The following is a 21,013-nucleotide window of genomic DNA, read 5'->3' on the forward strand; positions in this document are numbered from 1 at the left end:
CAAAAACTATGGGAATATGCATATCATTTTAAAGCTCTCTTTACCTCTTTCCAATGATATATAAACTGCCACTCTACGCCTTTTAGTTTTCGCTATTTTCGCGATTAAAATTGCTGCGGCCGCGATTTCGATCGCGAAAATAGAGAAAACTAAAAGGCGTAGGGGCGACAATTTAGGTGTCGTCAGAAAGAGGAGAAAGAGCTTTAAAATGATATCCATCTTTCCATAGTTACATTGTATTACACAGGGCGACTTTTTCTCAAAGTCCGCAGCTTCATTCAGCAAAAAAAGTCGCCCTGTGTAATACAATGTAACTATGGAAAGATGGATATCATTTTAAAGCTCTCTTTCTCCTTTTTCTGACGACACCTAAATCGTCGCCCTACGCCTTTTAGTTTTCTCTATTTTCGCGATCGAAATTGCGGCCGCTGCAATTTCAATAGCGAAAACTAAAAGGCGAAGGGCGGCGGTTTATATATCATTGGAAAGAGAGCTTTAAAATGATATGCATCTTTCCATAGTTTCTGCACTGCTCAGAGTCCCTTTAATGTATCGACTCAGTTTCTCTGGCCTCCTCTCCATTGTGCTGCTCTCTCCCCTCTTTAAAAAGCCGCGACTGGGCTCAGTCACTGCCACAGCGTATGCTATGTCTTGTCCATGCGCCCCCTCAAACCTATGCCTGGGAGTGTTCTGCGCATGCGCTGTTTGGAAACTGTAATTGTGCGTTTTTTATAGTGAAATAGAGATTGCTGAAGAATTACCAAACTGGCAGTTGTGAAAATGAAATCTCATTTCAGTATTGACAGTGAGAAATTTTAAATTAGAACCTCTAAAAAAATAAAACCCAGTGCTTGGTGAATGGCCACCTTAACTTCTTTACGACCACTCCACGCCAAATGGCGTGGACTCGGCGGCAGTCCCAGGTTCGCTTAACGCCAATTGGCGTGAAGTCCTGCCTCCCAGCGCCATCAGCCTCCCAGCGGCGATCGTTGCTAGGAGACTGTTAGACAGGGAAACCGCCGTCTATTTACTGTGTACAGCGCTGCGATCTACGGCAGCGCTGTACTGGGGACTGTCCCCCTGGGAGGCAGGAGAGCGATCGGCTCTCATTGGCTAATGCCTATGACAGCCAATTGCGTTGATTGGCTGGCGGAGGGAGGGATAAAAAGAAATAGGCATATTTAAAAAAAAAAAAAAAATATGCAAAAAAATAAACATTGGGGGAGCAATCAGAGCTCACCAACAGAAAGCTCTGTTGGTGGGCAGAAAAGGGGTGGGGGGGACTTAAATGGGTGCTGAGTTGTATGGCCCTGCAGTGAGGCCATAAAGCTGCAGTGGCTTAATTTGGAAAATTAGGCTGGTCACTAAGGGGGTTAAATCCTGTGGTCCTGAAGTGGTTAAAGGAAGCCTGAGAGCTAGAAAAAATATATACATACCTGGGGCTTCCTCCAGCCCCCTTCAGGTTCATTGGTCCCTCACTGTCCGCGCTCCCAACTCCAGAAGCGTTCTGCCCTTGCGCAATACGCAGGTGCAGAATGCTCCCGGTGATGGGGAGAACACGCGGTCGGACTGTGCCTGCCCCGACTGGCTTAATTAGGGCCTGGGAGGACGGCGAGGGCAATGAGCCTCACTGGGGCTGGAGGAAGCCAGGTATGTATAATTAAAAATTTTTTTTTAACTCTCCGGTACACTTTAAGTTTGCATGTATAAAATGCTTCTCTAGGACAATATATACTGATGTTATGTTTCATTAGTAAAAAGCATTTCCCTCAAGCTTCCAACAAAAGATGTCTGCCTAGCCAAAATGTTAGGAGCTGTCAGCCATACTATCTCAGAAAAAAACCCACATATAAGTCAATTAATACTTGCTCTACTTATCTAACATATGTATTGTACTGTCCACATTTTGATTTTAGTGATTTTTCTATAGTAACAAAAGACAATCCTTAGGATTTTCACTGTGTCCATCTTGAAACCAATGCGGACATCATTTCCTCCCTTATTCTGATTGTTTATCATTGCCCGCCCTCCTCCCACTCTTCAGACTCTCCCACCCAGCCTTGCAGTAGAAAGTGCATTGTCTCAGCATGAGAAATATTGCCCAATCAGAGAGGAACAGAGGCGTGGGAATGGAAAACGGGAGGGAAAGAAGCTTCAGCCAATCAGGCTGCATGCAGTTATTTCTGAGGGGAACGTGAAGAAGAAAAAAAGAAAACCCAGCATGCCCTGCAACTGCCTTTGTGCGGCAGATGTACCAAATAGGAGCCAGGGAAACTGGGGAATGATGTATTATGGAGAAGAAAAGGAAGAGTGATTTATAACTTTTGGATTGCCATGCCTTACAGTTACACTTTAAAGAGAATCTTGTTAAAATCGCACAAAAGTAAGCATACCAGTGCGTTAGGGGAATCTCCTAGTCCCCTCTGTCACAATTTCGCCGCTCCCCGCCGCATTAAAATTAGTCAAAAACAGTTTTAAAAAGTTTGTAAACAAACAAAATGGCCACCAAAACAGGAAGCAGGTTGATGTACAGTATGTCCACACATAAAAAATACATCCATACACAAGTAGGTTGTATACAGCATTCCTTTTGAATCTTAAGAGATCATTTGTGTATTTCTTTCCCCCTGCAGCTCTCACCCACTGAAGAGTTACAAGCTGATTGTTTCTTCCTTCAGACAGCTCTGCCGGTGTCTGTAATTCCTCAGTATGTGACTCCTTTCACAACAGAGGATTTATCCAGCTTGTAAAAGATAAGGGAGCAGAGAAAAGCTGGCTAATGTAAATAACACACATACAGGGGAGTGTGCATAGAGGGGGCCTGGAGGGGGGTGTGCATCACAGATCCACAACACTGAAGTTTGTAGCCTTCCAGACACAGGGCGACAAGTCAGACAGGGGAAAGATAAGCTGACTTATTACAGAGATGGTGATAGAAAGTGCTGCAGTAAGCCAGAGCACATTAGAACAGGTTTAGGAACTTGTAGGAGGCTAGAAAACAGGGTGACATTTTTGTTACAGAGTCTCTTTAAGGTTTGCCTCCTAGGAGCACTATGGGAACTTTGCGTGAAGGGTCAGGAAGCATAGAAACATGTAAGAACTTGACAGCAAACTGGCAATGATGGCTTGTCCCCATGAGAAAAACAACAAATCCATACGGCTGCGTCAGCACATTTAAATCACAAACATAAACCGCTTATTTTGATGTTTGCAAGTTTCATCAGACATTATTTCATTTTACTGCTAGGCCTCTTTTTTTAATGTTTTTTTTTTCCAGTGTTTACACTGAGATGGTTCTGGGTAGGACTGGTCATACGTGATTTTATCAAATAATGCTGGGTTAAAGGGAACCAGAAGCTACAGGTACATAAATGCTGTCATATTTATTTTTGCGCTCCGCAACGGGGAGGTATTAGAATACAGAGGGAAGCCTCAAAAGCATCCTAAGGCTTCCATCTCTTTGGATAAGTATCTACATTTTGCACTTTAATTTTGATACTCTCAGTACAGGGATGCAGGTGGTATCAGTAGTTTTATATTAAGTTTTAATATTTGTGGAAACTAATTTTCTTTCTTTCTCCAGATTCTAGTCAGGAGTACACAGACTCCACTGGTATAGATGTACATGAATTTTTAGTGAACACACTGAAGAATAACCCAAGGTATCTTAAACCATAGTTATCTATGAAGCATGCCAATATAGGGTATTTGTGTAAAGGTTTGTCTTATTTTCATTGTATACATCCAATTTTGTTCACAAAAAAATGCTCGGTTTAAGTATCCCTTAAATAGCTTTGTCAAGTGAGATGTTGCACATGAATCCATTTGCTTTAATAATAACCTTGCCGATTTTGTTTGCAAAACTGTCTTCCTTTGCAAATGCAGATGCAGCTTGGATAGGCTGAACAGTAGTGCATGCAGTCTTTGTACTGTCCAAACCACTTAACCTTTCCATTGCCAACAAAACAAGGTAGTCTGGGAAAAAAGCACTAACAAGTATTTCACTGTAAACACAGGGCTTAATCTGTCCTGTTCAAAGCATTTCTATATACAATAAGAGCAAGGGATGCTTTCATATAGCAGATGGGGCCGGATGATAAACTGTATTGTGGCAATTGCAGGAAAAGGGCATCTGGGAAAGTGATCAGTGGAGTTTATTACCTCTGCCATGCAGTTTTAAATCCACTTTGGAATTTTGTGTTCTCCTTGTGACAGGTGAGAAAACAGATCCACACCAGGATTTGCTGTCCTCACTGAGAGCTCCTTAGTATAATAGTCAGCTCAAAGTTAGTCCTACTCTGGAATCACATAGTGTGTGCTGGACCGACGAACAAATGGTATCAGATATTTGTCTTCAAATACTGGCCTGTTTTTTTTTTTTTTTTTTTCAGTTTGTTTATTTGGTACGAACAATAGGTTTACTCCCTTTAGAGAGGTTGTAGCGCATCAAGTGGAAAGATTTTTGCTTTCTTTTACAAAAGACAAGGCAGCAATGTTGCATATGACTCGATTAGCACAAAATAAACACTGGTGTTGGTGAATCACAAAGTATGTCTGACACCTGACTTTGCACTGTACTTGTCGTAAATAGAATTGTACTTGTCGGATCGTAAATAGAATTGTAATCGAATCGCACAAGAATCGTATCGTGTAGATGGGGCTTTAGGGCTCTTTCACATCTAACAATAGATGTTGAATAGCCTACGGCGTGTTGTTGGGATACTGCGGTGCGATGCAATCAGCGGCGGTAACTATTGATTCATCCGATGGGAAAACGCCGGCTCCCAAAGATTAAAAGCTCCCAGGTACGTCGAACTGCAATGTACCGAAATGCAGCGTCGGGTGTGAAAGGTAAAATGAAAGTCTATGGACTTTCATTTTACCTTGCTTTGCGTCAAAATGCAGGTAACGGGCTCTAGTGTGAAAGAGCCCTTAGTCTTTTAGCAGCGGGAGGAAGTAGGCTGGGTCATGTGATGTGCTCTGGAAGGAACTACCACTCTCTTGTCAATAAGCAGCAAGTGCATGTGCAGTTGTGTTCAAAATTATTCAACCCCCACTGACATTGAGTGTTTTGGCCAGTTTGACATTGATTTTGATCATTTCAGTCATCTTGTTTACAATTAAATCAAAGAGGCACTTGTAAGTCAGACAAATATAACATAACATTTATAATGAAATAACCACAAATGTCTTTTCTGTGCTCACATCATTATCAGTTTTATTCAACCCCCAAGTGACATTCATTCTTAGTACTTAGTACAACATCCTTTTCCAGTTATAACAGCTTTTAAACGTGAAGCATAGCTTGACACAAGTGTCTTGCCGCGATCTACGGGTATCTTAGCCCATTCTTCATGGGCAAAAGCCTCCAGTTCAGTCACATTCTTAGGCTTGCGCACTGCAATTGCTTTCTTTAAGTCCCACCAGAGGTTCTCAATCTGATTTAAGTCTGTCGACTGCGATCGCCACTCCAAAATGTTCCAGCCTTTAATCTGCAACCATGCTCTAGTGGACTTGGAGGTATGCTTGGGATCATTGTCCTGTTGAAAGGTCCAACGACTCCCAAGCTCAGGTTTGTGACGAACTGCATCACATTTTCATCCAATATCTCCTGGTACTGAAGAGAATTCATGGTACCTTGCACATGCTGAAGCTTCCCTGTACCTGCAGAAGCAAAACAGCCCCAAAGCATTATTGACCCCCCCCCCCCACCACCATGTTTCACAGTAGGCAAGGTGTTCTTTTCTTCATAGGCCTTGTTTTTCCTCCTCCAAGCTTAGCGTTGATTCATGGTCCCAAACAGTTCTAATTTAGTTTCATCAGTCCACAGAACACTATCCCAAAACTTTTGTGATTTGTCCACATGACTTTTGGCATACTGCAGTCAACTCTTCTTATTCTTTGGAGGCAGCAATGGGGTGCGCCTGGGAGTTCTGGCATGGAGGCCTTCATTACGCAGTGTGTGCCTTATTGTCTGAGCTGAAACTTCAGTACCCGCATCTGACAATTTTTTTTCAGTTCCTCAGCAGTCACACGGGGGCTTTTCTCCACTTTGCGCTTCAGGTAGGGCACAGCAGTCGAAGTCAGCATCTTCTTTCTGCCACGACCAGGTAGCGTTTCAACAGTGCCCTTTGTCTTGAATTTGCGAATGATGCTTCCTATGGTGTCTCTTGGTATGTTTACCATCTTTGCAATCTTCTTATAGCCATTGCCCTTCCTGTGAAGAGAAATCACCTCTTCTCTTGTCTTCCTGGACCATTCTCTTGACTTCACCATGTTTGTAAACACACCAGTAAATGTCTAGAAGGAGCTGAGTATCAGTCATTTTAAATCTGCCTAATTGGTGTTTATTATGCTTGATTGCTGCTCGTTAACATCCACAGGTGTTTTCAATACCTGATCGAAAACACTTGAATGAACCTGTGTTCTTAAGAGTGGTAGTCTTTAAGGGGTTGAATAATTGTCAATGAAGAAATCACAAAAAAAATGTAATACTGTATTACAAAAACAATTGATGTCATTTTAGTTGCATTTGGTTCTTTAAAAAGTCATTGTAAGATTTCATTCTGAACACAATTACAAATGTACACTAAATTCCCTAAAACGCTTTTCGGCATTGGGGGTTGAATAATTGTGAACACAACTGTAGCTGCCAGGAGCAAGAATGGTTCTTTTTTTCAATTGATTTTAAAAAAGAAACTGTCTGAGCTTGGGCTTTTACTTTTCCCAGAACAACTAATAATGATTGTTTCAGACAACTTTTCAGTGTCTGTTCGGGTTTTTAGACTCATCCCTAGACTGAAGGGATTTTCTTTTTCAGTCCTGTAGTACTATTAAAAGCAGGAATGTGAGTACATAGAAAATAGCTTACCCACTGTAAAGTCTGGTATAGACTGGGGTGTTACTCAATCGAACCAAATCAGAATACATGTATGCTCAACGCTAGTCCTGTAGCCAAAACTAGAGATTAGTGCAAAAGGATATTATCGGGGTTTTTTTTTAATATTCCCTAAAGAAGTACCTCCTGAAAATAAAACTTCTGTGCAGCCAAAGTTTTTGCAACTATTAAAACCTATATTGAAAAAATCTTCCTAAACCTGTACTGTATTTCATTGTTGTATGCAGTGTACATCCTGGGGTTGTTCCCTCTATACAGTTTCCATGGTTCACCTACGCACCTCCTAGTTTCACAGTATTGACATTATTTTATATCACATTTTTAAGGTGGTTTCTTATTTTACATGTTTCATTTGCATGAGTACTTATTTACACTATCAACATTTTCTGTTGTGTTGTGGGGGTGTGATTGAGTGGTGCATGAGGGGTGTCAGAGCCCATTTCCTCTACATCCGGTGCAATCACCATATGCAAACTGCAGTCAGCGTGAGTCAATGGGACAGTTTCCATTGACACGAATTTCGGGTTGCTGTGCAGTGTGGCTAAATTTATGGGATAGCATGCTACAGTTTTCTGCAGTTCGCATCTGGGTACCATAGGGGTTGTATTGAGCTGCACCGCATCGAGGTGCGTCAGGAAGTGCCTGCGGGTGTGTGTGGCACAGTGGCAATGCAGCCAGTGGAAACAGGCCCTCACCAATGCACTGAAGGGAGGCTGCTGTACATGCGCTAGATTCTTGGCAATGGTGGTTTTTAGTGGCTTTCTTGGTCGAGTTTAACCACTTAAGTACCAGTGGTCTCTGCCCCCTTAAGGACCAGAGACCACTGGTACAGAAAATGCGGAATCCCGACGAATCGCCGCACATACCCCTCACAACTACCATCACCACTGCACGTCGGGAACCTGGGCCACCCACTCTGTTGTCTGACGGCAGAGTTCCTGTGAGCCAGGCAGGAGCTGATTTCATTGGCTCCTGACACTGTCTTTCAATGCAAGCCAATGGGAGTTGCTTACATTGAAAGACACCGCCAAAAGCCAATGCAATCGGCTCCTGACCCGCTCACAGGGCTCTGCCGTTATAGAGACAGGCAGAGCGAGTGAGCTACGGCGAGGATTCAGCGTTGATCGGCGGGAGCAACGAAAACTGTGAAAGCAGCGGTGAGTTGAAATCTACGCCCTGGCAGCCAGATAGCCATCAAAACAGGGTGTAGATTTCAACTACTGCGGTCCTTAAAGGAGTTATCAGGCATATTCAAAGAAAATAAGTGCTACTTTCCCAGGGCTTCCTCCAGCCCCAAGCTCCTAGCATGTCCCTCGCCGCAGCTCTCCCCGCAGCCGTTCACCGCAGCTTGCTTCCGGTCCCCGGCGATGACGTTAGGCCGACCTCCAGGTCGGACTGTACTGCGCCTGAGCGAGCGGTGCTGTCAATCACCGCCACGTGGACTGGAGCAGACTGCACAGGTGCAGTAGAATTAGCACCTGCGCAGTCCACTCTGGCCCACGTGGGGGTGATTAACCGCACCGCTCGCGCAGGCGAAGTACGGCCTGACTTCATCGCCGGGGACCGGGAGCAAGCTGCGGCAAACTGCTGCGGGGAGAGCTGCGGCAAGGGACCTGCTGGGAGCTTGGGGCTGGAGGAAGCCCCTGGGTAAGTAGCGCTTATTTTCTTTAAAAATGCCTGATAACTCCTTTAAAGGTAACCTTAACTGAACGGGGCGTAAAGAGTTTCACTTACCTGGGGCTATTACCAGCCCCCTACAGCAGGCCTGTGTCCTCGGAGCCGCTCTGGAATCCTCCGGTCCCCCGCTGTCACTTTGTTTCGTTTTTGACGACTCACCAGTCGGCCGGCCGCCATGCGTATTATTGGACGCATTCCCTACTGCAATTAGCGTTGTTGCGCCACGCGTAGATATGCAGATGTGTATTTTTGTACGCGTTGCAGTCCGCAACAGCGCTAATTGTAGTAGGGAATGCGTCCAATAATACGCATGGCAGCCGGCCGACTGGTGAATCGTCAAAAACGAAACTAAGTGACAGTGGGGGACCGGAGGATCCCAGAGCGGCTCCGAGGGCACAGGACTGCTGCAGGGGGCTGGTAATAGCCCCAGGTAAGTGAAACTCTTTACCCCCCGTTCAGTTAAGGTTCCCTTTAAGTAGTTAATCTAGCCTGTATGTAGCTTTAAAGACTTTGTTTTTGTTTTTTGTCTTGAAAATGTTTACTAAGATGTGGCGCTGTACATAAAGTTGTCCTTTGGTTTGGTCTTATTCTAATAACAGAGATGGTACTTGGACCTGTCAGATGCACTTAATTTTCTGTTTGATAGGCCCAGTTTCCAACTATGTACATTTTGCATTAAATTTGCGTACATTCCAGAAACACGCCTAATATTGTGAAAATGTGACCCGTTGAGATATGGATTTCATAATACCTCCAAAGGTGTCCTGTGGTATCTGGCGCCAATACGTCAGCAGCAGGTCCTCCAAAGGCAGGTGGTCACACAAGAGGGCATTGCATGCATTTCCTCCATGCAGATTTGCATTCTAATGTGGGGGAGAAAAGGCTTAGTACCTGCACCATTTTTTCACACTGCGTACGGTTTCCCTTGAAATCATAGTCCATGTTGGTCAACTGCATGCATAGGAACCGAGCTGATCAGGCGTAAGTTGCAGGAAAATGTGTGTAATTCCCACACATCGAAAGTGTGAATCCTCCCTAACTCCTGTAAGTTTAAAGTGGGGCCTCCATGGAAAACGTATTTTTCCAGCACATCTCAAAGGTGCTCAAGTGGACTGAGATTTGGGAACTTTGAAGGATAAAGAAAATATTATTCATTGGATCAGGCCATAGTCTTCCATTGCTCTATGGTTCGGTTCTGATGCTCTTGTGCCCACTGCAGGAACATTTGACAGTGCATGGAGGGGTCAGCATGGGTTCTCTAACTGAGCTTTGGCCACACTGCAAACTGTGATGCACTGGTTGTTCGGACTTCTGTCTCTCAGTCTGCATTGAATTGTTTAGCAAATTGTGCAACAGTAACTGTTTTGTAGAATCTGACCAGATAGGCTAGCATTTGGTGCACACATGCCTCAACCCCTGGCAAATACAAACGTGTTGCCGCTTCACCGGTTGTAATTCTTTGTGCTACGTTTGATAGTTATCAAGCACTTCCTAATAAGGCCACTACCCCATCAACACCTGCATTTAGGGCTTCACAGTTTGGACCTTTTCAAAGATGCTCAGATCCTTAGTTTTTACCACTTTTTATCCTACAACATATCACCCTTATGAACTGACTGTTCACTTGCTGCCCAGTTTTTTTTTCAAATCTATGATGGGTGCCACTGTAATGGGATGATTGATACAATCGCAGCTATTCATTTCATTTGTCAGTGCTTTTTCTTTTTTTGCCTGGAAAATGGACACGCATGCCCACAAGTAGACTTTTAGTGTGCGTTTTTTTTTTTTTTTTCCACTGAATTTTTTTGTTTAGGTTTATCACTTGCAGAGTCTTCTTATTTCTTGAAAATCAAAGGGAAAAAAGATGGAAAAAAGTCCTACCCCTCAAAAAAAACTTAAAGTGAGAAGGAAGAGGTATGGACTAGTTGGGGGTTAAATTGATGAAATTCCTTTTAACAGGGAACAGTGGGAGGAAATGTTTAATTAGAATTTTAATTAATCCCTTGAGATTAATTAGGGATTAACTAGCTGGGTAAGACCTATGGCATACAGGCAATTCTCCACTCAGCGGGAGCATCAATAGCCGAGAATTGTCCAAATACACTTCCATTACCTAGCATGCAGAAGTAGCCTCAGAGCGATTCTCTGCTCTGTTGGTAACTGACTGTCAGAACCGGTTGGTTAAGGAATGTGCAGAGTATAAGGGTGCCCATACATTACCCGATTTTTAGTATAGATATCCGGCTGATTCAATCATAATGATCGAATCTGGCGATTGAGCATGCAGGAAAATCTCTGTGGCAAGGGCTCGATCAGGTACACGGTGGAAATGGAATTTTATTCCCCAACCACCCATCTCCCCCAAAGTGTATGTGTATCTTCCTCCTTAGACCGTGGTGAGCGTTGCATGCTCACCTGTCACGTTGGCGTGACTCCTGGCGGACTCCTGTGTCCAGCAACTTTTTGAATTGCTACCATGAGCACCTGTACCATGTGACACTGCTACATGTACTGATATCTCTGCACTGATTAGGGTCACAATGTGCAGGCGCTCATGGAGGAAAAAAAAACAAAAACACTGGGCACAGCAGGAGGCACGCCAGCTTTACAGGTGAGCATGCAATACTTACCATGGGAAAAGGGGGGGGGGGGGGGGGGGATGTTATGTTACATGCTGAAATCTATTGGAAATCTTTCTGTAATATGTGGGCAGGCAATAGTTCCCTCTCTGATCTCTCTGATGGTGGATCTTGGGACCTTAATATATGGACACCTTAACGCTACTGTTATTGACTGTGCTAGCTAATGAGTGCATATGGGCAATCCTCCACTGACTTTCTTGTCCATAGAACTGTGTGTGTTTGACTTGGTGTGTACATCGAATTTTGATTGGCTTAAGCCCCATACACACATTCAACAGCGGTCTTTTATGCAGCACAATTATCAAACCACTTTTGTTGTGAAACAAGTTGAACAACCCAAAAAGTTGCTTGCTATTGTTCAAACAACTGCTAAGACGTCAATCGGCTTATCAGCTGTTTGAACAATAGCAAGCAACTCTTTTTTGGTTGTTCAACTTGTTTAACAACAAAAGTTGCTTGATAATTGTGCTGCATAAAAGACCGCTGTTGAATGTGTATGGGGCTTTAGGAGTGGCCAATTTTACCGCTTCCATGTAGTATGAGGGCAAGCAGATTTTGAATACTGTGAACAGTTTGCATAGGTAAGCTCTCATGCTACATTGACCAGTCGAAGTTGGGTGTGTGTACACTCTCTTGGGCTTCGTACCCACGCCAGATGGTTCTTGGTTGTTCAGGGTCCACCTAACAGAGCTTGTGTATGGCGGTTCCTTTGCATCAGAGGGAGATCAGTACTGCCGGATCATCTATTCTGAGCGAGGCTAGTGTTATGAAGGGTTTCATTGAAAAACAATGTTGGTCCCCTTCTCATGAAACTGGAATAACGGATGATTACATTGCCCTCATATGTGGTTGCTTGACCCTAATCTAATAGCATTCCCATTTTTTTTTAAATTATACTGTATGCATAATGGTAATTGTTATAAATATTCTTGTTTGAATATATTGTATGCAACAAAAGAGGCCACTTGCTGTGTTTGCACTCTTGACTGATTATGCTATTGCTGGTGTAGGTGGCTGGCAACTCAGTATATCTGTTTTATTCCTTCAGGGACAGAATGATGCTGCTAAAATTAGAACAAGAAATTCTTGAATTTATTAATGATAATAGGTAAGTGTGAATCCAAGATCCTTATCACCATATAAACAGCCGGAAGGGTAATGTAAATAAACAAGCTGTAACCTGCTTTTATTTAGCATGTGATGCGCTGCTAATCCCAGATGTGGCTGTATTTTTACCATATGACCTATATAAAAGGAAACCTCAAAATCGCTGTTCTAAATGCGCTTTTGCAATGTATGGAAGTAAAAGCTCATGCATGCAGAGGGCTGTTTAGCCACACTTATATGTGCATAATTTGAAGGTAAAAAATGATATGGTTATTTTGGCATTATAGAAATATTTTTATACTTGTTTCAACATAGATGCTTGTCATCTATATTTATAGAAATATTTGCTTTGGTGCCGGTATTGTTTGCTGTGCTGGTCTCTGTTTAAAAAAAAGAATATCCATGCTACAATTCAATGATTTCACAGTTCAGTCTGCCTGTGGAAAACTCTGCTGCTTTAAGGAATACTGAGGTGAAAATAAACTGATGTAAACCATTGTATCCATCTTACTATGCCTAAAAAATATACTTTTTAAATATCCCACAGTTTTTGTTTTATGTTTAAATTGACTCTGCTCAATGACACAGTCTTTGAAATATGCCAGAGCTAAAATCTATATCTGTATCTCTTCCCTGCTCTCAGAAGCTGTTCTTTGCATGGAATGAGTTTTGTGGCTGTAATTCCTAATCAATGCGGGTTACACTATAGTCCGACTAGGTCAACACTGGAGAAAACAGTCACTTGCATACCTGAAAGTTAACTCTTTCAGGCAGAGAAATAAATGGAACAGATCCTAGATATTTGTATGCTTGGCACTGTACATACATACATTTATCTCATTAGTTTATTTTCACCTCTTTAAAGAAGACAAGCCCTCTTCTCCATTTTCAATCTACACAGTTTCCTCCGGTCACCCCACTGGGATATCACACTTTCCATCTTCTTATCACTCCCATGTAGAGATGGTTCGTGGTGCTTAAAGGGATACTATGTTGAAAAACTGTACAATTTTAAGTGTGTAAATCTATGTATAAGATGTACAAAATGAGCTGTAAATGAATTTTTTTTTTCCCTAGGTAGCTATTACTTACAAATTAGTGTTTTTAATCTGATGGTCCTGACCGCCTACTGACAGGTTTTGGATTAGTCCATTTCCTCATGGGGTTTCTCAGGCCACCTGCCAGAATAGAGTTCGGACAAGGAAGATAGCCAACCAACATATTTGTGAAGATCCTTGCCAAGTAGTACTTTTAAAATAATAAAATTTACCTTTAGTTTCCCCAGTGAAGAGGACTTTTCCAAAACCTGCCAGTAATGGATAAGAACCGTTGGATAAAACTAATATAAGTGAAAGCTACAGTTAGGACTATAAATATTTGGACAAAGACCACTTTTTTTTTTTTCTTTCTAGTTTTGGTTCTCTATATTACCACAGTGTAAGGCCCCGTTCAGACTGCAGAACGCAGACCGCAACGCATGCGGACCGCAACGCGTACGAACGCACGCCATCCGCGTTCGTATGCGTTGCGTGGCTGATCCCATCACTGAAAAGTGAATGGGACAGCCATGCGTTTTTACAAAAAATGCGTGCAGCATGCGTTTCCGGACCGCACAGGTCCGGAACGCATGCAGTGTGAACATCAGACATTGCACTCTATGCAATGTCTGATGTCGTGCGTGTCGGCCACCTGCACGCGTTTCCAAAACGCGGCTGGAAACGCGTGCAGTGTGAACGGGGCCTAAAAGTGCATACTTTTATCTTTAACTCAGTGTGGTGAACACAGCTATTGCATTAAAATATGAGGCGACTAAAGCATTTTTTAACACAATTCCTTCATTTTAGGTTCTCAAAAATAATTGACAATTGACTCAAAGGCCACTGTATTTTTCCGACCATAGGCTCAGGTCCACACTATAAGTGCTTTTCTGAGTGCTTTGTGATTATTTAGCGCTTTCTGAGCACTTTTTAAAATGTTCTCCTATTCACTTTCATTAAAGGTTTTAATGAAAGTGAATGGGCTAATCAATCACAAGCGCTCAGAAAAGCACTTCTAGTGTGGACCTGAGCCTATGGTCTGAAAAATACAGTGGCCTTTGAGTCAATTGTCAATTATTTTTGAGAACCTAAAATGAAGGAATTAGACGCACTTTTTCTCCGCAAATTGTGCACCTTACCTGCACACTGCTGAGCACACATTGGTCAGGCGGTGATCTCCACATGGAGAACGGAGTATGCAGGCTTCCGGCATGGCCACTGTTAAACAGTGTATTTAAAGAGAATCTGTACTCTAAATTTTTTACAGCAAACAGCATACCATTCTATTCATTATGTTCTCCTGGGCCCCTCTGTGCTGTTTTTGCCACTCTCTGCTGCAAACCTGGCTTGTAATTGCCAGTTTTAGGCAGTGTTTACAAACAAACTAACCAGCTTGTGATAGGCTCACATAAGCAGAATGTGTGAGTCATACAGAGCCTGCAGGGGGCCTGCAGAGGGTGTGTATAGCTTCTACCAATCACAAGCAGCCCTGCACATTCCACACTCCAGCCTGAGCCGACAGAACCGACAGAAGAAAACAGATTAGATCATATAACCGATAACACAGCCACTGTGCAATTAGGAAAGGCTGCAGTAAGCCAGAGCACATTAGAACAGGCATAGGAACTTATAGGATAGAAGAACGAAGGCTGAAAATTTTGTTACAGAGTCTCTTTAAAGGCAAGATCGCAGGGCGGCATCGGGCCAGCTGAATCACCTTATCGCTAACAGTCGGAGGAGAGGCTCCCGACATGGCTGCAGCTGAGTGGTGTGCAGCCCTGCCAATCACGGGTGCCTGGTCAGTGACTGGCTGCAATGGTCTCTCAGGTGGAACCACTATGCCATCATTGAGCCAATCACTGAACTTGCTTAGAAACAGGGAGTTCAGTTATTGGCTCAGTGACCTGAAATGAATGGATTTTGTTAAAAAAAATAAAAATTCGTTAGTTGTCTCACATTTTTATACAACAGGAGAAAAGGGCAGCACTTTCAAATGCAGGCTGCACCCGAGTTTACCAGCTGCAAAAATGTGAAGAGCCCAAAACATGGGCAGATTACACAACTTGCATTCAAATCGGATGCAGCAAATGGAGGACGTTGGCTTCCAAAACAGTTTGCACGCAGATTGTTCTGTACTAGACTCTTCCACGAGGATGACGTGCCCTCATAGAAGAGATCTAATCACTAACAAAACCTAGTGTAAACCTGGGACTGCTAACCACAAATAGTCTACACATTTTCTAAAGAACAGCAAAAAATTGGCAGTGCTCCTAATCAGGCTGCAACTGAAATGAAACCCACAGTTTATGCAATTGTTTTGTTCACCCCATTGAATTGACCATTTCGGCCGCTGGGACGTACGCTGCAGTTAGGGAGCTGTGTGTGCGATTGGGCAGGCGGGAAGCCCGCAATCGTGGTTTTATCAGCAACGGGGAATTGGTGGCAGTGGACAAAAGTCCCTTGGGCTAATCCGCACATGTCCGCGGAGAGTGATCACTGTTTTTGTTCAAAAACCGTGATCATTCTCAATTGGTGCTGCCTCCCGTTTGCTTGGTCCGCCGCCGATCATTACGTTAATGAATGGGAACATTGTTCATTATTATTATTTTTATTATTATTTAGTATTTATATAGCGCCGACATATTACGCAGCGCTGTACAGTGTATATATATATATCTTGTCACTAACTGTCCCTCAAAGGAGCTCACAATCTAATCCCTACCATTGCCATATGTCTATATTATGTAGTGTAAGTACTGTAGTCTAGGGCCAATTTTTTAGAGGTAGCCAATTAACTTATCTGTATGTTTTTGGAATGTGGGAGGAAACCGGAGTGCCCGGAGGAAACCCACGCAGACACGGAGAGAACATACAAACTCTTTGCAGATAGTGCCCTTGCTGGGATTCGAACCAGGAACCCAGCGCTGCAAGGCGAGAGAGCTAACCACTACGCCACCGTGCTGCCCATCTCCCCTCTAGGCCGCCGTGATGCAGGCATCAATTAAATGCCTGCATTGCTTCCTTAGTTACAGTGCAACGCATCGCTTCCTATGTAGTGTATTAATTGTATGCTTATAGGAATTACCCTGCGAGGACATCTTGTGGCCAAGTGGTAAAATTACACCTATAGGCATTAGGGAATAAAACATTTTTTCATTTGTCAAGAGGGTAAATTATTCTTAAATTATGGGGTAGAAATTAGTTGTGGATGTAAAACTGAAAAAATGCACCTTTATTTCTAAATAAAATATTGCCCCTATACATGTACAAGGGATATAATTTTAACATAAGTTGCTGGATAGTGTGCAGTGGCTGGAAAGTGTACTGGTTAAGGGCACCGCCTTTGACATGGGAGTACCTATTCAGTAGGGAGTTCAAGGCAAGACTTTCTAACACTGCAGGGTGGCCTCTCGAGCGCGTCCCAGTGTCTGCAGCTCTTGAGCGCTTTGAGTCCAACAGGAGAAAAGCGCTATATAAATGTACGGATTATTATTATTAGAACATTGCAATAATCGGGACAAATGGGAAAATAAAATGTGTAGATTTTAATTACAGTAGCATATAATATTTTAAAACTATACTGGCTGAAAACTGAGAAATAATTTTTCCATTTTTTCTTATTATCCCTGTTAAAATGCTTTTGGAATAAAATAATTCTTAGTATAATGTACCATCCAAAGAAAGCCTTATTGGTGGTGAAAAAAAACAAGATATAGATCATTTTGTTGTGATAAGTAGTGATAGTTATTGGGGAATGAATAGGAGGAGCGCTGACAGGTGAAAATTCCTCTTGTCCATAAGATAAAAAATACCCGCGGGCCTTAAAGGAGTTATCAGGCAATTATAAGCAAAATAAGTGCTACTTACCAGGGCTTCGTCCAGCCCCAAGTGGCGGGTGACGGCGGAGCTGCAGTGAGGGACATGCTGGGGCTGGACGAAGCCCCGGGTAAGTAGCACTTATTTTGCTTATAATTGCCCGATAACTCCTTTAAAGCTGAAAGTCTGCATCTGAGTTGTTTCATTTTAAATTAATTGTGGTAATGTACAGAACCAAAATTAGAAAAGAGTTGTTTCTGTCTAAATATTTATGGACCTAACTGTACCTAGAAATGTCATCTTATTTTCTATAAGATTATTCAGATCGTATTGCATAAAAACGGAAAAGCTGGTGAGCCCAATCAATCCTGAACGATAGCATTATATAGCATACGTTTGCATACAGAATTTCCCTACATTTGTAACTGGGAATTATTTGCATATCATCAAAATGCACAAAGCCCTTTGTTACCGGTAAATGAATATGGGAATACACTGACCTAACCTGTATGCTTTTCCCCCATTTTTAGCAATCAGTTTAAGAGGTTTCCGCAGATGACCTCATATCACAGGATGCTTTTACATCGTGCTGCTGCTTACTTTGGAATGGATCATAATGTAGACCAAACGGGCAAAGCCGTGATCATCAATAAGACCAGTAACACAAGAATGTAAGTGTCGCACATTCCCATCATCCTTGCTATAATGCTTATTTCCACTGTGTGCATCGTCTCCTGTGGCTGAAATCCACCATGCTTGAGTCCAATTTGTTTTCATCTTCTAGCAAATATTTTCATCACTTCTGCTAAAATGTTTTATTGTAGATTCGGCTTAAATGAAGCCATGATGTTGCCTGGTAAAGCATTCTAGAAAGTACATAGTGTTTTCTCTTCCCCACAGACCAGAACAAAGGTTTTCGGAACACATCAAAGATGAAAAGAGTTGTGAATTTCAACAAAGGTTCATTCTGAAGAGAGATGATGCAAGCATGGACCGTGATGATAATCAGGTGAGCCAGCTGTGCCACTATCATTACATTTTCCTATTTAGCTTCATGTATACAATAAAATGCTGTACTGCTATAGTACGGTATGCTAAGTGCACTCTATTCATGAAAGCAATCTATCGTTCTAAAAGCCAGTTGTCATTTAATTTTGTGAAAGTGTAGTTATATGACGCCTATTTATAACAGATAAAGGAGCCTGTTTTAGATGTGCAGAAGGCCTTTATTTCACTTTTTAGATTCAAATATTGCAGTATATGTTTAAGGTACACCTAAAGTTACTATCATAATACATCACTTCAGAACAGTGTTTGAATATATAAATTGGAGACTTTTATTTTGCCGGGTATGGGGGTACCTGGAATTGGTTTTGGTTCATACAGATTCTGGAAGTGTGTGTGTGTGTGTGTGTGTGTGTGTGTGTGTGTGTGTGTGTGTGTGTGCGTGCGTGCGTGCGTGCGTGCGTGCGTGCGTGCGTGCGTGCGTGCGTGCGTGCGTGCGTGCGTAGTAAGGGTGGGAGGTGAGGGAAGGGTCTTTGTGAGAGTAAAGCTGGAAAATATCCAAGAGCCGAGGCTGCCATATTACGCCACCACCAGTCGCAGTTTACAGTTCTTCACTATCCTGTCACATCAATTCAGGAGGTTCGCTTTGGGTAAGGCTTCGTTCACATTTGTTTTAAAAACTTATCTGATGCTCCGTTTTTGGGCCCGGACCAAAACCGGAGCCACGATACAAATGTTAAAAACAGCGGCTGTCTTCACCCACTTCAAAATCGGATCCATGGGCGATCCGGGGGATTCAGGTTGAAAAACTGAACGGAGAGTCCGGATTTGCAGGTTTTTCACGGACCCCGGAGGGGTATAGCAAACCAATGCAAAAACGGATCTCCCTCTACACAGACAGCTTTAGACACAGAAAATGGATCTGTTTCCAGTTTTCCAGCCCTGTCAGTTGGTGAAGGGGGCCACCATGCTGGAGGGGGCAGTGGGCACAGGGGTGGGGAGGGTGGTCTCCCTCACCTGGGTTCCCCCTTCCCTGATCCTCCTCCAGCTAATTTATTTTAAAATCCAGCAGCGAGTGGGAACTCGCTCACTTCCTTGCGTTCCTTTGCTTGCCGCGTCCCTTCCTGCAATGCTGCCCTCTGTACTTCAGTGGGTGGCATTGCAGGAAGTGATGCAGCGAGCAGTGGAACAAGGAAGTGAGTTCCCTACGCGTTTCTGGATTGATTTTAAAAGAAACTAGCTAGGGAAGGGGGGTGTAGCTCCAAAGGAGACACCCAGGGGAGGGGGGGGGTCAGACCCACCTCCCCACCGCTGTGCCTCCTGCCCCCATTCCTGCCTGCTGCCTCCAGCGTGGCGGCCCCCTCCCCACCCACAGACAGGGCTGGGGATCCGTCTGGGGAAACGCAGATGGATCTGAAACGTATGTTGCAAATGGGCAGCAAGGATCCATTTGCGTTCCGGTTTTAGAAAACCGGAGCACGGACCACTGATTTCAACCGTGCTTAGTGTGGACCGCACAAAACGCTTGATAGAACTACTCCACCACACCCAATCAGATGCCACCCCTTGGGGATATTCCTAGGTCACCCCCAACCTATATGATCAATAGGCTTCAGTGTGCTGGTTCCTTATGACTCCACATCAGATAACCATTTCACTGTCCTTGCACTCTTCAAGTGCAAGATCTTTCTTAAAAGTTAAATGACACCCAAGGCGAAAATAAACTAATTAAATAAACAAATATATTTATCTTCCTTCTCCTAAAAAGGACTTTTTAAGATATTCCACAGTTTTATTTTATGTTTAAATCTACTTTTTAAGTTTTAACTGGTTTATTGTATTTGTTCATTGAAGTATGCCAGAGCTAAAATCAATCAACTATTGACCCTTTTTCTTTTTCCTGCTCTCAGAAGCAATTTTCTGCTAGGAAAGTGTTCTATAGTTGGAATTTCCTATCAGTGAGGGTCACACTGTAGTCACTTCCTGGTCAGGACTGAGTCAGCCACTTACATACCTGATATTTAACTCTTTCAGGCAGAGAAAGAAAAAAAGGAACACAGCATAGTTATGTGTGCTAGGCACTGTACATACCCAGGTCTATCTCATCATGTCACGTCACCTCGGATATCCTTAAAATAAAGAGCTGCTCATAGTGTAATAAAGTAGCACACTTTAATATCTATAAAAAGCGTTCACGCTCCTGTGTTCGGCAGTTAAAAACGGGCTCAAAATTTTACACTGACTCTCCCCCATTTTGCCAGGTCTGCCTCTACCCACGTATCCCCTTTCATGCTATAGAGGTCTGGCTGAACTCAGGTAATGCACCCAGGGTCCTATAACAGGTGATGCTGCGCTCTTGTCTCTTTCCACACCTGGCATCTACCCAACTAGTTTCGTCATAAATGACTCATCAGGGGCTGCAGATCCGGACATGACAATAGGCTTATATAATCTTTTTTTTTTTCCGATTTCCTCAATCACTTTTCCCACCCATGCTCCCTTTAATCGATATCCTAATTTACAACCAAGTACTGTGACAAAATTGAACCCCTCCCTCAGTGATTGTGCTGATACTTGTAATCCAAACTAATGACCATGGTCCTGCCCTCCCTCCGTGACATCAAGAAAGATCCTATACCCTATAATACCGACAAAGGTCATTTCATCTGTAGTTTACCTGTGCCTATCCAACCTAGTTTACTCTTTATACACTCTGGTTCCTGTGTGCAGTGCAGTGATAGACCCCCTCCTCCAAATCATTTCCCCAACACACATAACCTGTGAGCTTTTTAGCTCAAAAGCATAAAATCCCAATATACCATTCCCCCTTA

General features: G+C 43.1%; 1 protein-coding gene across 5 annotated transcripts in view; it reads left to right on the plus strand.

The window, feature by feature from the left end:
* Positions 1 to 21,013, plus strand: part of R3HDM2 (R3H domain containing 2) — a 217,332-nt gene that overhangs the window by 124,591 nt on the left and 71,728 nt on the right. For all 5 annotated transcript variants that reach the window (XM_068267466.1, XM_068267467.1, XM_068267470.1 and 2 more), the window contains 4 exons: positions 3,584 to 3,662; positions 12,266 to 12,325; positions 17,708 to 17,848; positions 18,078 to 18,186. In XM_068267466.1, the coding sequence (XP_068123567.1) occupies positions 3,584 to 3,662; positions 12,266 to 12,325; positions 17,708 to 17,848; positions 18,078 to 18,186 (389 nt within the window). The remainder of the gene's footprint in view (positions 1 to 3,583; positions 3,663 to 12,265; positions 12,326 to 17,707; positions 17,849 to 18,077; positions 18,187 to 21,013) is intronic.

The sequence above is a fragment of the Hyperolius riggenbachi genome, chromosome 2, assembly GCF_040937935.1.
Source record: "Hyperolius riggenbachi isolate aHypRig1 chromosome 2, aHypRig1.pri, whole genome shotgun sequence".
NCBI classification, from domain to species: domain Eukaryota; kingdom Metazoa; phylum Chordata; class Amphibia; order Anura; family Hyperoliidae; genus Hyperolius; species Hyperolius riggenbachi.